Source organism: Chinchilla lanigera, unplaced genomic scaffold, assembly GCF_000276665.1.
Source record: "Chinchilla lanigera isolate Chin_1 unplaced genomic scaffold, ChiLan1.0 scaffold00070, whole genome shotgun sequence".
NCBI classification, from domain to species: domain Eukaryota; kingdom Metazoa; phylum Chordata; class Mammalia; order Rodentia; family Chinchillidae; genus Chinchilla; species Chinchilla lanigera.
In genome coordinates, this window is record NW_004955471.1 from 12,305,236 (window position 1) to 12,322,696 (window position 17,461).

Below are 17,461 nucleotides of genomic sequence, written 5' to 3' on the forward strand. Positions count from 1 at the left end.
AGCGGCGGTCGGCACGCGGAGGCCGTGTGTCCCCACCCCGGCGCCGGGAAAGCGCCGTCAGGGCCGGGCCGCGCGGCGATTTCCTCGTCCGGTGTCCCTGCCGGGTCCTCAGCCACACTTGGTGGCGCTGTGGGCCCCGAGGACGCAGCCAGGGCACCAGGAGAAACGGAGTAAGTCTGCGAAGAGGCCCTGCGGAGTCCGGGAAAGGCCTTGAGAAGCCGTTGTCCCCCTGGTCTCTGGTTTTTGCGGGGTGGGTTCCGGGTGTCACTATGCAGCTCTGGCTGGCGTTGAACTCACTTTGCGGCCCAGGCTGGCCTTGAACTCAGCGGCAGTCCTCCTGCCTCAGCCTCCTCGTGCGCCACCACACCCAGTCCATAGTTTGTTTGAGCCTTTGATTTCTCTTTTTGGCAATGCTGAGGATGGAACCCAGGGACTTTCCCTGCTAAGCCCGTGCTCTACAACTAGGATGCATCCCAACTCTGAATACTTAACAACCGGTAACGGAAAATCCGGAAATTTAGTAACACTGAAAAGGAAGCTTAAAAACTCTATGTTCATGTTTTCTATAAAAGTGAAAATTTGTATAATTCATCCCTGAAACTGCTTCTGCCTGTTAGGACTTGATATATGTTTTTGCCAAAATATATTTTGAACTTCTAACCCCAGTACCTCAGACCAGTAAAATCTACTGGAAGAGGGGGTCCTAACTTAGCCAGCATGACCAGTGTCCTTTCACAAGAGAGGAGACAGATGCACGGGTAAAGATGGAGGCAGAGAGTGGTCTGTAAGAACCCAGGGGCAGCAAGGAACAGAAAACTTGGTGCACATATTTAAGGAGACAGGCTGGGCATGGTGGCGCACACCCCGTACTCAGGAGGCTGAGGCAGGACTGCCGCCCAGTTCAAGGCCAGCCAGAACTGCATAGTGAGACCCTGTCTCAAAAAGAACCCACCCCCAAAAAACGAAAACCAGAGGGACAACTGCTCCTTCTCATGGCCTTTCACAATCTCTGCAGGGCCTGTTTCAGTTGCTCTTTCCCATCCGGGCTGCACTCCCCTCGCAGACTTCACTCCTTTTTAGGGAGACCCTGTTTCAAAAAACCAAACACAAACGTTTCAGATTATTACCTTTTGGGGGAGATCCCAACACTTATATGTGAGTCTTCAGCATGGTCTTACAGGGCCACCTGGTAAGAAATTCTGTTGAGAGTCACCCATCAGTCACTCCAACAGGAAAATACTGTGACAATATTTTTAGGCACCTTGCACAATCTGACACTGAACATTTCTCTCTTCTTTTTAATAAAAGGACTCCATGTAACTGAGTACGAGGACAATTTGAAGAAGTCCTGGGTGTGGAAAGAGCTATACTCTGTTAGAAACATCAGACCGTCGTGCCATGGGATCCTGGGTGTGTACGGAGGGATGATTTACACTGGAATATTCTACTGGATTTTGAGAGGAACAGAGCCATGGACCCTAAAACATAAAGGTAATCAGACATTTGAGAGTACCCAGGTGCCAGCTCACTCACGAAGGGACCCAGTACGTGGAGAACAACGTAACCTTGTCCAAATGTTTTCAACCTGCTTTCCAGGAGGCACTGTTAACTCCGCATCTTCCAAGGAACAGCCTAGGGTTATAAAGGCTGAAGTTTTTTATTTTTTCCAAGCTTTTATAGCATGCTTACGGAAGTACCTGCAGGGTGAGGGCCAGTGGTAGGGGTGTACCTGGCAAGGGTGAGGGATCCCGAGCACGGGAAAGTACATGAAGATTGTCATCTCATTAGCTGTCTCCCCACATGGCTGAAGGCTCTGACTCTGACCAGCTCAAACCGGCGAAGGACTGCACGCCCATCGAGTACCCCAAGCCCGACGGCAAGATCAGCTTTGACCTCCTGTCGTCCGTGGCTCTCAGCGGCACCAACCACGAGCACGACCAGCCAGCGCACCTGACCCTGAAGGACGACGGCGTGCCGGTCCGCAGGAACCTGTCCGTGTACGACGGGCCCGAGCAGCGCTTCTGCCCGGCGGGTGAGGGCTTCCTGCCGGCCCCAGTCACAGCCGTGTCACGCAGACCTTGCTCTAGCACCTTACAGACTAGGTCCCCGCTATTTCTTTCTATCGTTTGCATGGCTGTGACTCCTGCGTTCAGCTTCCTGTAGGAAATGCGCACGTCAGTGAGCAGGGGTCGGTAGGAAATCTGGGCTAGGCCTAGCGCAGGCGACATCGCTGCAGCTTCTCATGTGTATCTCCGAGCGAGGCGAGGGTCACGGGGTGCAGAGGCGTACCTGTTCTCGTGACTCTAGAGCAGCTCGTGTGTCCACGTTAAAAAAGGTTACGGCTACACTGAGTTCACTGAATCACCCCAAGATTTTTTAAAGGCTGGGACTCACTATGTAGCCCAGGCTGGCCTCGGACTCACAGTAATCCTCCTGCCTCAGCCTCCCCAGTGCTGAGATGACAGGCATGTGCCACCGCGTCCAGCTGAGTGCCCTAAATTTTTATGTTCATGATAAATACTGCATCTTTTAGTGCGAGCTTTGAACTCAAATCACAGTAATGGGAACCAAGCCTCAGGATGTGACAGGATAGTATTCAGACACCTGAAAATCAGTGCATTCTCGGAGACTAGCATGTAGGTAAGCTCTCCATGGGCAACGACCTCAACTACCTTTTGACTAAAGAAATCATGTCGTTGGGGCTGGGGATATAGCTCACTGGCATAAGCGCCTGCCTGGCAAGTGCAAGGTTGTGAGTGCGATCCCCGACACCGCAAAAGAAAAAAATCATGTTGTCACGGTGTTCTGAGGGTAAGGGCTGTCATCTGTTTCCTCAGCGACAGCGTAGACACGCTACGTGGAACTCAGTGCTGTGCAGAGAACCATCGGAGACCGACCTTAATGGGCGCTCCCCTTAATGGGCACGCAGTTCACACCAGCAGCAGCAGCAGCTCACAAGAGCTCCAGGCTCTCTCTGGGTGAACGTCCGCAGACAGCCTTTTTTAAGGTTTCTGAGCCAGGCCTGCTCGTGCATGCCTGTGATCCTAGCACTCAGGAGGCTGAGGCAGGAGGATCACCACGAGTTCAAGGCTAGCCTGAACTATGTAGCAGGACCCTGTCTCACAAAACAAAACGAAATTTTTGTAGCAGATCTTTTAGGGTGCTAATTCCTACTTACAAATTTCTAAAACTTAAACTATTTTATTATTTTTGCTTTACAGGAGTTTATGAATTTGTACCCTTGGAACAAGGTGATGGATTTCGACTGCAGATAAACGCCCAGAACTGTGTGCACTGCAAAACATGTGATATTAAGGACCCCAGTCAGAACATTAACTGGGTGGTGCCTGAAGGCGGAGGAGGACCTGCCTACAACGGAATGTGAACTGCAGCTGGTTCCACTGGCAGGCGCACTTCATAGTCAGATTCTTTAAAATGCGGCTGTGTGGCAAGCTAACTTTACAATGTCTTGGTGGGGCTTGGTGGTGCACCCCTGTAATGCCAGCACTCAGGAGGCTGAGGCAGGAGGACTGCCGAGTGTTCAAGGCCAGCCTGGGCTATATAAGTGAGTTTAAGGCCAGCCTGAACTACATAGTAAGACCCTGTCTCAAAAAACCAAGCCAAGGGGCTGGGGATTTAGCTCAGCAGCACAGCGACTGCCTGGCAAGTACAAAGTTGTGAGTTCGATTCCCAGTACTGGGGAAAGAAAAAAAAAAAAAAACCAAGCCAAAAAATAATAATAATTGTTTTGAGGTCAACATATATCCTTCACAAAGTAAGTATCAGTAAAACAAAAATTTTATACAGTATATAACTGTCTTATGAAAATCATGAATTATTTCTCTTAAATAAAGCACTATGCAGCATCTACCTACCTGCTTAGTTCTTTAAAGACTTTAGTACCAAAGCAAAATGCACTCCTGGCCTTTACATCTGACTTGCCAAATTTCTATCGGGTATGAAAATGAAGATACTGTAGACCAGGAGGTGACATCCAGCTCACCACTTGTTATGCATAAAGTTTTATTGAAACACAGCCACATCCATTGCTTACACATTGTCTATGAGTAAGAAGTTACACTTGTGTTACAACTGCAGAGCTGGGGAGCTGTGGCAGACTGGAGGGTCCACAAAAGCTGAGCACGGGACTATCTGGCCTTTTGCAGCACGTGTGCCAGCCCCTGAACTTTCCCCGCAGACAGAAAACACTAGCACAGACTACCACAGATACATTAAGGATCAGAAGAAACTACAAATATAAATACACAAACTCAAGCTTGCATCTGTTCGTTAAGTTATGACTCAGGAATTTAAAACCAGGCTGGACACCACTCTCTGTGAAAGTACAGGAAACAATTACAGGAGATCAACTTCACTGGCATTTTGTAACGCTTTTATTATGAGGGAAACTATCAGTATCTCTAAACTGTAAACCATGAGGAACTGGAGTGTCAAGGACACACGGATACAGACAACTCTCACACTGTGTTACTGCCTCAAACAACCTATGCGTGGTACTCAGGCAAAGGGAATACTCATTAGGCGAACATTTTGGCATACGCTGCTTTCTCTTTATCTTTCTGTGCCTTCATCTTCTGTTTGACTTTCAGCAGTTCTGCCTGGATAGCTGCAGGGGAAAAAGTGCCGTGAGCGCTTTCTCTCAGTGGCATTGCTCGGTTGTGCGGACACTTCATGCCGTCCACCTTGATAAAACCGCCCCACATCAGAGCCCCACTGACAGGAGGTTCTCAGTGCTCACAAGAACCATGGGGCATAACCTCAGAAGACGACAAAACTCAACAGAAAACACTGGCCATCGCCCGTTCCACTAGACAGGGCCTTAGAAGAGATCCAAGCTTATTTTACTTTTCTTCCTCCTCTTGTGGTCAAGAGGGGTCACACCCAGGACCTCACACGTGCTAGACACGTGCCCCACCCCTGGGATACCCCCCAGAACCTTGTATTTTGAGACAGGGTCTCAGTTGCTCAGGCTGGCCTTAAATTTGAGATTTTGCTTCAGCTTTCTGCGTACCTGGGATTACCAAACGTATTTAAAAATATTTAGCTCTAGGATCACTATGCGTATTTTTTAAAAAGCAAGTTGATTTCTGTCATAGCTTCTCTTAAGCTCAATCGCTAGAATACTAGAGGTTACAGCGACATCCAGTATACAGGTTTGTGAGCACTAACCCTGTCATTTCAGCTCTCTGCATTAAGATTAGCTGATTACTGAGCACACTCCTGGCGTGTCACGGAGGTGTGGCCTTGGGTACCACGTGTGGTCTCTCGCTGGTTCTTCTCCGGGACTCCTCCTGCTGACCTCCACCACGCCCTTCCAGCATGATGCCTGCGCCTCCGGCCTGCTGACCACGGACTGAACCCGAGAGCCGTGAGACAGAGTGGGCCGTGGGTGCTGGGTCAGCAGTGGGGAGTGGCAACACGGGGACGGTCCCACAGGTTAGATTTGTGACACTTCATTTCTTAGTGCTGAGTCTCAAGTGGTAAGGTGGACCAAACCCCCCAGTGAGTGAGAACTACTATGTTCCTGAAAGGAATTTCAGTGTATGCTCTGTGAAGACAGGGACCCTGCCTGTCTTGTTCACTGCTTTATGATCAGTGCCTTTAGCCTAGTAACATACTCTGTAGTATCTGTCAGACAAGTAAATATCTGGCAAAGTTAACTGCATACTGGTTTATGAGGATAAGTTCTTATAGAATAAAAGGAACTTTTATACAGAAACTAACTTACCTTTATCTTCTGGTGCTATCTCTTGAGCTTTCTTAAGATCAGCCTTTAATTGGAAAAAAAATTTGGGAAAAAAATTAGACATATGATTTATAAAAATCAGTTTATTTTAAAACATTCAGAACAAAATTTACCAATGCTTGATCATATTCTTTTAACCCTTGCCATCCTTGAGCTCTGCGATACAGTGCTTTGGTATTCGACGGGTCTATTTCAAGAGCCTACAAAAAATTGTAAAATTAGTATCAACACTTTTATAAACAGGATGACTATCAGATCCCCCTATTCCTCAGTGGACATGGGGCTGGAACCTATCCACGGCTCCTCCTTGCGCCCTGTGGCCCGGCGAGAGGACACACAGGAGGAAGGGTGCTGGTCCAGGGTTCCAGTGAGCTCTTCTCAGCACTGTGCTCGCCAGCTCCCCGCTGGCCCGAGCTAGTAATTCCTAAGAAAACTGCCTGAATACAGGTCTGGAGGCGCTGCTCTCTGGTATCGGGACTGGTTCTGGGAGAGCCCCAGCCACCCTCAAACCACACTGTGGGGATATCCAAGTCTCTTATGTCACACAGCACAGTATTTGCATGTAACCTACACACACACTCACATACCTTGTGTCATTTCTACATTACTCATGATACCTAGTACAACATGATACTATGTAAATAACTGTTCAGCTACTGCCATATTAGCCAGTGGTGCCACACGCCTATAATCCCAGCACTTGGGAGGCTGAGGCAGGAGGATTATTGTGAGTTCAAGACCAGTCTGGGCTACAAAGCGAGCTCAAGGCCAACCTGAACTGCATAGCGAGACCCTGTCTCAAAAAGACACACACAAACAAAAAAAAATTACAGCCATATTGTTTAGGGAACAGTGACAAAGAGTACATGCTCAGTATGAAAGAAATACTCAAGGCTGAGTGAATCTGAAAATGGAACTGTGGATACGGGGGGGCATGAACTACACACTTCTAATTGAAATCTAGATGCTTACTGACATGAATAACTTGGTTCCTCCTCAAAACACTTTAGAAATACTCTGTGGCTTATGCAACATCTTTTAATAGTCCATATTCAAGATTTTTACTGAAAAGCGAGTACTATTTGTCTCACAAAGCTCAAAAAGATCCAGTGTGAAAGCTACTCTCCTTCCGGTAACTTGCATCTTCTGGTACGTGTCCCCATCGAAAGTGTGTCTCAGGGCTGGGGCCGCGCTCAGTGACAGAGGGCTCACGCAGTACACGCGAGGCCCTGGGTCCCATCCGCAGGACTGCATCTTTTCTTATCCTCTCTTCCACCAAATTAGAACTTTGTTTCAGTGCTAAAGATCAAACCCAGGGCCTCATGAATGCCAGGCAAGCACTCTATCCTTGAGCTACAGCCCCAGCCCGACTCTCATTTCAGTTCTACTCGCTCTAAGCGGAGCTGATCTATGTACACAATGTGCAAAAGACATACACTCCGCCTGGGCGGCCTCGGAGCAGGCTATCCCATGCGCTCGTCCTGCCTCTCTCCAGGCCAGGCAGCCCCAGGAGCCTGCACTCCTGCGCCCGGCTAAGCTACAGAACACGACCTTTCAGGTCGTCTCTGTTCAGTGCACCCAACGGGCCAAGCACAGAAACAAGCCCTTCAAACACATGCTACAGAATGTCATGTACCTGCGCCATGGCAGGATACTTCCACTTTATAAAGAAACGAGGACTCCATACAGGGAATCTACCCAGACCACAGAGCTGCGGAGGGGCAGCAGTCTCACTCTGAAAACCAAGTCAAGGCAGGGCAGACCTGGGTGCTGCAGCGCTCGCCTACCGGGCGCAGGCCACACCCACAGCCACACTGGCATTCACAGCTCCGCGTCCCCGAGCCGGGCGGGCAGCAGGCGCTCTGCAGCGAGGGAGTGTTCCGCGCTCCTGTCCTCTGAGAAGGAGCAGGTGTCTCACAGCCACCCAATGACCGTGTTACAACGAGTCAACGGGCCGAGGAGCACGGAAGGCCCCGAACACTTGGGGACAGGACGACCTGAAACGCGCCTGCCTGCCTCTCCCCAGGCCCTGGTGGGCAGGCGTTTAGGGCACAGGGACAGGCTTTCTCGCTTGAGTCGTTCAGTCAGAACCCCACACCTTCAAAAGGCCCAACGCCACCAAGACTCACCTCCAAACAGCTGTCGACGGCCCCCTGCCAATCTGACAGCTTGAGTTTACACGCACCGATGTTGAGCACGCAGCTCAGGGCCACAGGCTGCAGCCGGGGCCCGGCCGCCGGAAGAACAGCCTTGGAGCTGTCCACGTACCTGAGGAAGAAAGCAACGCGTGACCAGGGCGCCGCGAGGCCAGACGACAACGTCAGAGTGCGTTTCTTCTAGCATGAAAAGCTGGTCGAATGCTAATTTGATACTCTGATGACAACCTCACGAAACACCTTCTCTTTGGTGTGTGCTAAAAACTGAAGTCGGGGCTGGGGACGCAGCTCAGTGGCAGAGTGCCTGCCCAGCGCGCAAGGCCCGAGTTCAGCTGCCAGTACCACCAGGGAAGAGAAGACTGACGTCAGGGCCCCACGCGTGCACAGCACACAGCCTGCCCTGAACGACACTCACGTCCCACTGTCTTCAGAAGGTATTCTCCTGTCTTCAAGGTTTTCCCCCAGAGTGTCCAAAAGGCCAGTGAAAGGATAGTTCCCCAACCTAATCACGCGCTAGTAGCAACACAGCTGTCTTCAAAACTCAAAATGAAGAGCCCTTGTAAACGGAAGAATGCTAGCTAGTAACTGTCGGGTGTACATCAGAAAAACACTTCTTCAGGGATCAGATGGGTGTGGTGGCGCACACCGGTAATCCCAGCACCCTGGGAGGCTGAGACAGGAGGGTATCAATCCAAGCTCCTCCTGGCAACTTAAAATAAAAGGTAGGCTGGGGCTGTAGCTGTGAAAGCCCGAGGTTCAATCCCTGGTACCGCCAAAAGCTAATAATGAACGAATGAAGGAACGGCTGTGGAACTAGGTCTTCTCCGGATCTCACGGCCTCATCTCATGGGGTACTGATACGTACAAAGAGCAAAATGCACTTTTGTCACACAGACATCAGGCCCCACGGACCGGCCTTCAGCATGTGGAAATACTCTACACAGCAGCGCCAACCCAAAGCCCCCTGCCGAAGTATTTAGCCCTTAATTAACATTAATAAAACAGTCCTATAAAGATGCCTGAGTCGGACTCCACAAAAATGCAAAGGAACAGAGACGCAGGAGGGGTGAAGCACAGATGACCCCAGTCTGAAGACACACTGCAACCTAAGAGGACAGCACCCGGCCTCAGTGCAGGCCCTGGACTTACGAACAACGACCTGAAACCACTGGGGATTTGAAAACACATTTCATGTTGGCTGTTACTGCACCTGTCACCGGGGGACGGGGGTTAACAGTGCTGAAGTTACACGGAATGTCCTTGTATTTGCTCAGGAAATTCTTGGGGGAACTTCCTTTGAAAGAGTTTTGCAACAACAAAAACAGCACGTTTAAAGCTGGTGAACATAGGTGAAAGCGTATGAGTGATAATTTCTATTCTTTAAACTTCTCTGTATTTTGAAAATTTTCAAAATGAGCTGGGGCAGCAAAAGACGTACCCATGTATTCTATTAAGTAATTGGTAAAGAATAATAAATGATTCTGAATTTCAGTTTATAATTCACCTTACAAGTTCTTTAAAAGTAATCTTATTTTAAAATGCTTTATTACTTGGGGCGGAGGTGTAGCTCAGTGGCAGAATGTGCCTAGCATGTGCAAGGCACTGGGTTTAATCCCCAGCACCACACACACAAAAAATAAAAATAAAATGTTTTATTACCTTAAAACCTTTGTGTATTTTTTAATGGCCATCTCCCAGTTCTGAGACTTGAAAAAAGTATTTCCAATGTTTTTTAAGTCTTCTGTTATTAATAAAATTTTATCTACCTGTACAAAAGAATACAAATACATTGGCTGTTGGTGACTAATACGGCGACGCTCGATTCTATCTTCTATCAGACTGATGCAAAGCACAAACTTTCGGCTCACACAGCTTCTTCCTGGGAGTCCGACTGACCCGCCGGTACTCACATCTGTGAAATCCACATCTGCATCCTCAGGGAAGTCTGGGTGGCTGTCGCCAGAACCATCTTTTGGGAATATTCCCCAGTCGTCACCTTCTTTCAGTTCTCCACATTCTGCAATAACGCACAACTGTAAAACAGCACAACATTGTCGAAGGGCGCTACCGTATCAACGAGAGATTCGAACTGAGTTTCAAAGCTGTACAGCTGCAATTCGTGTGTGACACCACCCAGCTCACGTCAGGGGCTCGTCCATCTGCTACAGCTGCACCCCGCTATACACATCCAACCAATGCAGATGTCACTATGTACATCAGTATTTGACTGCTGCCCTGGAGCTCAGACATTTAGCTGTCTTTAGACGAGGCACACGCTTTTAATTTACCACCATTCCCCTCACAAACGAAGTGCCGGTCTACGTCCTCCAAGGATGAGTTTCCAATTCCCATGCACAGCCGTGGGTGGGAGGTGGGAGGGTCTTCCTGACTCACGTTTACAACACAGAAGTCCTCGGAAATGACCAATTCCAGACCCTTTAGACATTTATACAGGATGAGGAAACTGGCCAAGAGAAGTTGAGTAACACGGCCAAACCTCTAGGCCAACAGCGCGGCGTGCATGAGAAACAGCTTTGCTGTCCTCTTTGCACCGGACGCCTCTGCACACTAACTCAGCGGTTCCCAGGCACGAGAACATGGGAGCAGCCCAGCAAACGTGGAGGCTGAAGGTGACGTAAACCACGCTCATCTGGGAGGCGTATTTTAGCTGTACGCGGCGGCGCGTGCCTGTAACCCGGCACGGCGGGGCGGGTGGGCAGGACAGACCAGGACCCTGTCTCCAAAAAAGTGAAGTGCGGGAAAGCAAGCAGGGCTGACTGAAGCTTGGCTGCCAGCCCACAGGCTCCCGCACCAGGAGGGCTCTAACTCCCACAGACCAGCCCCGCCTCTGAACGCCCCCAGGAGGGGGGCCTAACTCCCCGAGCGACGGCTCTGGGGCTGGGCTAGCGGCTGCCGTCTCTGGCTCCGCCCTCCCCGGGTCCTCCCTCAGGGCTGCCAGGGGCGCCTCAGCTTCCACCTGCCTAGGGCCAGCAGAGCCAGCTGACTAGGGACTGAGCCTTCTCAAACCTCTCCTCCTCTGGGACGATTTCCTCAAGAGGCAAGAGGAAACATTTTCCAGCTTTTCCTGATGACCATCCCACGCTTTAAACTCACATCTCTGAGACAGTGACTAAAGTAAGAACGTTTCGGTTCTACTTACTTTGGCAGGTTTTTCTCCATTCACGTCCACATTTTCCAGCACCCTGGCCACGCCTATTCCTTTAATTACTTGCCCAAACACCACATGCTTCCCATCCAGGTGTGGGGTTGGAACCGTGGTGATAAAGAACTGGGAGCCGTTTGTGTTGCGGCCCGCGTTCGCCATGCTCAGCAGCCCCTCGCGGTCGTGCTGCAGAGACGGAAAGCATTGGGCACAGAGGTCAGAGGTACGCTCCGAACTGTTCTACCGGCCACTCACAGAAAACCAGGCTGGCCTGTATTACTGTTTAGATTCAACTCTACTCTTTAATTATATTTAAAAATCTATACATTACCCTTTACTTCCAATTTATATGAATTGTAACCATATTGTTTGTTTTCTGAGACCAGATCTTGCTATGTAGTCCAGGCTGGTCTTGAACTCACTATGTAGCCCAAGCTGGCCTCAAACTTGCAGCAATCCTCCTGCCTCAGCTTCCTGAATGCTGGGACTACAGGCATATACCACCAGACCCAGCACAAATTGTAGCTTTTAAGAAATGAACAGAGTACTTAGTCACTTTTTAAACTTTAAGACAGGCATAAAAATTAATTTGGGTACCAATATAATAGTAAGGGGTCTTATTTCTAAGCTGGCCATCTTGAAAAGACACTTGTATTTCCGTTCTTCCTCTCTCAGATGAAGAAGCCGCATTAAGGAAGTCTAGTACTAAGCGCTCCCTGTTTACGATGGAAACTCTTGTGTAGGAAGACCGTAAGTCTTCCCAGAAGACTTCTGCAGAAGCGGCCTCCACTAGGGTTCTCCCTGGACACATCAGCAACTGCAGACAGGAGCAGCACGGCGAACTGCACAAGCCATTCAGCTAGGTGCTTTCCTAACCACAAACGACTCCGAACCTTACAGCTTGTGTCCAGGTGAGTCGGCTCTTTCAGAATGTGCCGAAGAAGCGGCTACACACGTTGAAATAAAGACTCTAGCTTGGCCTCCCCGTTCAAAGGCTCCAGGACACCCAGTCCCGTCCACCCTCCGTTCTTCCCACTGGTGCACACACCGTTTTAACTTCCCCTCCTAGAACGCCCCACTCCTCCCATCTACGGAAATCCCGCTCTCGCCCCGAGTTCGCACAACCCAAGAACCACGTCTCCCCTCAGCAGCTCCCACCTTCCGCCCACCCGGTCCCCATGCAGTCTCAGTTCTCGGTCTAGCAGCCTTCCACGGTGCTTCTCCCCAGTACCACACAAACACTGACCTTCCTCCTCAGCTGCCTGGCGCCGTCCTCTGCCTCACCCGCGCGGCTTCTCCACTTCTGAGTCGGTCTTTCAGTTCCTGCCTCCCCCGGCCTGGCCTGCTCGGCCTCTGCCCCGCCCCTCCTCAGCCCCCGGGGGCCTGGACCACAGAAAGGACGCCTTTCTCCTCCAGCACCATGGACATAAGAACAGACCGCAGGTGAGCACCCCAATCTGAAAATCTGCAATTTTACAGGCCACAAAGTCTGCAACTTTTGAGGAACAGGACTCAAAATATTTCCGATGTCAGATTTTCAGAGTAGGGAGGCTCAACCTGGGGCCTATGCAAACACTACAAATGAAGGACATCTGATCTGAAATACCTTTTGTCCCAAGCATTTCACAGATGTGATACTCAGCCTGTATCACGTTATACAAGCGAGTATATTCGTCACTTTAGCATTTACCCGTGTGCTACTATTCTCCAGCTTGTCCGAAGTGCTTTCACCTTGACTGTGAGGTAAGATTATGAACTCCTCATCATCAAGGGCTTCGTTTTTACGAGCTTATTGGGCCATGACAGAACTGAGCACACAGTCAGTCAACAAATACTATTTACAAACTGATGACATTTTCTGCTGGGTGAGGCGGCGCACACCTGTAATCCTGACATTCAGGAGGCTGAGGCAGGAGGATCACTATGAGTTCGAGGCCAGCCTGCATTACACGAGACCCTACCTCAACACGCTCCAAACACCCCCCACCCCCACCAAGAAGAAAAAAACACGGATGATCTTTTTTTCAAATGATTGTCAGCTGCTCTGTTCACATTCCTCATTTCAAAGACGGAGCCTTGCCTCTGCACCTACACGTCTGTTCTGAGAACTTCAGCGATGCAGTGTACTCTGCCTAGACCTCGGGACGAGGAAGTTAAGAGGGCACCAGCACCACCAAGGCCCTTCAGCAGCGAGACATCAACCGTATCGGACAGTCTGAAAATCCCCGACACCTGGGCATCAGCCATGCTCCGCTGCGCTTCAGACCCAACGGCAGCGATGCGCAGGTTACATCTTCACGGTAGTGGAAACTGTTTCCGCAATGCGTTCTGCACTTCTAAGGACACTCACCGCTCAACCGAAGCAGTGAAACTTGGAGCACAGCCAGCTCACTGTGGTATTCTTGCCAAACAAAAATCACTGCTGGGTGAAAGTTTTCTACACTGAAGACGTACACTGCGCTGAGGGTTAGCTCAGTGGTGGGGTGCTTGCCGAGTACGCACAAGGCACTGGGTTCAACCGCAGCCACACACACACACACACACACACACACACACACACACACACACGCGCAGCATTTACAAACATGCTTCCTTCTGTAAGAGAAGAATTTAAGTGGTTTTGCTCTACGAAAGTCCCTAAAAAGGACAGAGTCTTGGGTAACCCACTCGGGCCCCCTTGTGTCCCTCTCTTGGACAGAGGCTTTCTTTCCCTCGATAAATATATTCTGCTCTTAAAAGAGAAAAGCATTTAAGTACACTCAAGACATTTTTACTGTCTTGCTCCAACAAGTACATTTCAAGCACATAAGCTTTTTATTAACAAAAGCATGCGTTTTCTTTACCTTATAATGAAAGTTTTCATCTTCAAATTTTTCACCATAAATACTTTCTCCACCTGTTCCATTCTGATTTGAGAAATCTCCACCCTGAATCATAAATTTCTTAATAACTGCAAAAAAGGAAAATGGCTATTAGTGACTTAAGCATGGATGGCTTTGGCAATTTTTTTTGGCAATAGTAACTAATGAGTATATATCAATGAAGACAACTTCCACAAAGCATGACTTTAGTCGGCCATGGTGGTGCAGACCTGTAATCCCAGCACTCAGGAGGCTGAGGCAGGAGGATCACTTTAAGTTACAGGCCAGCCTGGGCTACAAAGTGAGCTCAAGGCCAGCCTCAATTGCATAGTGAGACCCTGTCTCAAAAAGACAAAAGAAAAAAAAGCATGATTTTAGCTATGGCACTCTGCTATCTGCCCACCCACCTACCTCAACAACTTCTGAAGGCTTTTTTTTTTTTTTTTTTGGTCTTTTTGAGATAGGGTTTCACTATGTAGTTCAGGTTGGCCTTGAACTCACTTTGTAGCTCAGGCTGGCCTTGAACTTTCAGCAATCCTCCTGCCCTCAGCCTCCCGAGTGCTGGGATTACAGGTGTGTGCCACCACCAATGTACTTTTTAACTGCCTGGTCTGTCACTAACACTCAAAGAATTAGTTTAAACAGCACTACTCAGATAAAACTGTCACTGAGACTGAAAGATGAACTGCCTAAGTTTTCTCCCACAGTTATCTTGACTCGGCTTCCATGTATAACATACTGAGCTGTCTCTTCCAACAATGATAATGTAACAATGAACGCAGCAGCTTTTTTATTCCTTAACAAAGTATATAGTCACTCAATAATGTCCACTGCATAAAGATCAACTATCCCCAGATTTAAAAAATTCTAATGGAAATATTTCAGCAAATGCTACCACTTTGTATTCAGAGATCCTTGGCAATCGAGACTGCGTTTGGTTTTATTACAATGATAAGGGGACACGGCCGGGGAAGGGGGAAGACACAGGCAGTCCTTGGGGGATCACCGCACAGACTCCCTCATGCCTCTCTCCCATCAGAGTCACAGAACACACTCTTCTCCTAGCCACAGAAACGCAGAGGCGTGTACGATGCTGAAGAAGCCAATCACAGACTCAGCACCCAAAGCACCGCACTTAGAGCCTTAGCGCATCGGCTGCCTCTGTTAGCATGCTCTAAAATTCCACACTCAAGGAAGCAGTCGTTCAGCACAAATTACAAGGCTGTACAAACAGACCAGACGGAGTAAATCACTCTTATGAGTTGGGAAAGATGCAAGCAAGCTCCCAAACTCCTGCCAACTTGGAAGGGAGCCCTAGAAAGGACAGTGGTCTCCAGCCTGCTATGTTAACTATTTCCCACACACACTTTGTTAGCATATTTTGATATTTTCTTAAACGTAAATCTATAGTTTAAAATATTTTCAAGTATCAATGACTTCTCTTAATAAATCGAGTTTGTTTTTTCTTAAGTTAGTATACAGCTCAGGCTACAGCAACTGTCACACAGAGACACCTGGGTTTGATTCCCAGCGCCACACACAAAGCTCTCATCTATGACTATAACGTATACTAGACATTTAACTCATCAGCCTCAACCTCAGATTCTCAGACTACTGGGATTATGGTATGCACCACTTCACCCAGCTCAGCAGTACTTTTTTTTTTTTTTTTTTCCAGACAGAGTCTTGCTGTATAGTTCAGGCCACCCCTGAATTAACTATATAGCCCAGGCTTGCAGCAATCCTCCTGCCTTAGCCTCTTGCATCAGCCTCCCAGTGCTGGGATTACAGGTGTGCACCACTACACCCAGCTCAACAGTACTTTTAAAATTTTACCCTCCCTTAGTGTCTTCTTCCTTAACTCTTTAAAGAATAGGAATTTACTATCTGTATGAAATAATCAGAGGCAGAAAATTTTACACATACTTCGATGGAAAGGGCATCCTTTGAAATGAAGAGGTTTCCCCGTCGTGGGTCCAATGCCTTTTTCTCCAGTACATAACGCACGAAAATTTTCCGCAGTTTTGGGTACAATATCTGCAAACAATTCTAAAACAATTCGACCAACTAAAAGAGAAGAAAATCTTGTCAGTATGCAAAACAAACCAGCAAATAAGCAAATGACAAAAAGGTAATTGGTGTACTTACGGTAAGAGATCACTCACAGATGACTAAACTCTATTTATCTTTCTTTGGGCAATTTCAAGGACACAATACACTGTTACCAGCTGTAATCACAACGTTGTACAACAGCTTTGTTGAACTTATCTCCTTTTCTAACTGAAATGTTACAAACCAACATCTCTTCAGCCCCTGGTACAGTATCTATGCTTCTTCTCCCTGTGACTTCAGCATCTTTACATTCAACTTAGTGAGACGATGATATGCAGCTTCCTACATCTGGATTATAGCACTTAACATACTGTCCCCTCCCATCATCCCCACTGTCACAAACATCAGGATCTGGTTTTTAACAATTCTTTTCTATGGACACACCACACTTTATGCATATACTGACGGAGACATAGCTGACTCCATTCTCTCGGCCACCGTGAATAACGCTGCAAAGAACACAGGAGTGCAGGCATCTCCTCGACATACAGATTTCATCTCCCTGGGTGTGAACCTAGCAGTGGGGCTGCAGGACGTTACTGTCAATTTTAGTCTAAGTGTTTTGCATCTAGATGAATTTGAAACATCACACAAAGGATCAAAATCAATTACAGCGGCCAGCAGATAAGCACTAGGTAAGAACACCATTAAGTACAAATGGTTTTGAATCCGGAACAGCATCACAGGTACAAGGTTCCAGTCACTAAGTAGCCAAGAGGAGAAAATTAAACACCCTTTGGATGGTCAAACTGGCCAAATTTTATGTTTATGTAGCCTTTCTGTTCTGTGGGTTTGTATTTTGGGGGTTTGGTTTTTTTTTTTTTCTTGTCTTTTTGAGACAGGGTCTCGCTATGCAGTTCAGGATGGCCTTGAGCTCACAACAATCCTCCTGCCTCAGGCCCTCAAGTGCTGGGATTACAGGCATGAGCCATGACACCCGGCTTCTGATTTGTGAAAACAGCTTCTAAGACAAAAACCGACAAAGCTCTTCTATCCAATTCCTAAGACAGGTGAAAATAAAACTAGCATTAGCTCCAAAACCAACTGAAAAGCCCACCCGTGCGTGTATCGTGCGTTTGTGCGTTCCGTGCATGCGTTTCAACACAACGCCTGGCCTGCAAATCTAACCTGTTGGAGAATAAGCCCAATTCAGGCACAGACGGCCTAATTAACAAAGCGCTGGGCGGGGGGCGCTTCCTGTGTATCCTAGGCAACCGCAAGGCCGCCTGGAGCTCAACTCCTCAACGCTGCAGTAAGAATGATCACCGACCTCGCCGGCCCTCCAGGATGGGCACCAGCGGGGAGGACAAAGCACGACCGCGGCGACCGCGTGAGCACCTCGGCGGGGAGCGGCGCGAGCGCACAGCCCCGGGGCCCAGCGAGCTCCCCCGGCGCGCACGCG

The 17,461-nt window shown here is 48.7% G+C and overlaps 2 protein-coding genes across 2 annotated transcripts in view; one reads left to right on the forward strand and one right to left on the reverse strand.

The window, feature by feature from the left end:
• Etfdh (electron-transferring-flavoprotein dehydrogenase) overlaps positions 1-3,557 on the forward strand; it is a gene marked incomplete in the record, with an annotated part of 26,192 nt that extends 22,635 nt beyond the window's left edge. Inside the window, 3 exon segments of the mRNA XM_005400964.2 lie at positions 1,309-1,491; positions 1,811-2,032; positions 3,222-3,557. Of these exon segments, the coding sequence (XP_005401021.2) occupies positions 1,309-1,491; positions 1,811-2,032; positions 3,222-3,385 (569 nt within the window).
• A 431-nt stretch (positions 3,558-3,988) lies between these two features.
• Positions 3,989-17,461, reverse strand: part of Ppid (peptidylprolyl isomerase D) — a 13,975-nt gene continuing 502 nt past the window's right edge. Inside the window, exons 2-10 of the mRNA XM_005400965.2 lie at positions 15,874-16,014; positions 13,930-14,036; positions 11,084-11,272; positions 9,834-9,956; positions 9,583-9,689; positions 7,897-8,035; positions 5,881-5,967; positions 5,750-5,792; positions 3,989-4,627 (exon numbers count right to left, since the gene is read on the reverse strand). Coding sequence (XP_005401022.1) covers positions 4,539-4,627; positions 5,750-5,792; positions 5,881-5,967; positions 7,897-8,035; positions 9,583-9,689; positions 9,834-9,956; positions 11,084-11,272; positions 13,930-14,036; positions 15,874-16,014 — 1,025 coding nt within the window. The 3' untranslated portion in view covers positions 3,989-4,538. The remainder of the gene's footprint in view (positions 4,628-5,749; positions 5,793-5,880; positions 5,968-7,896; positions 8,036-9,582; positions 9,690-9,833; positions 9,957-11,083; positions 11,273-13,929; positions 14,037-15,873; positions 16,015-17,461) is intronic.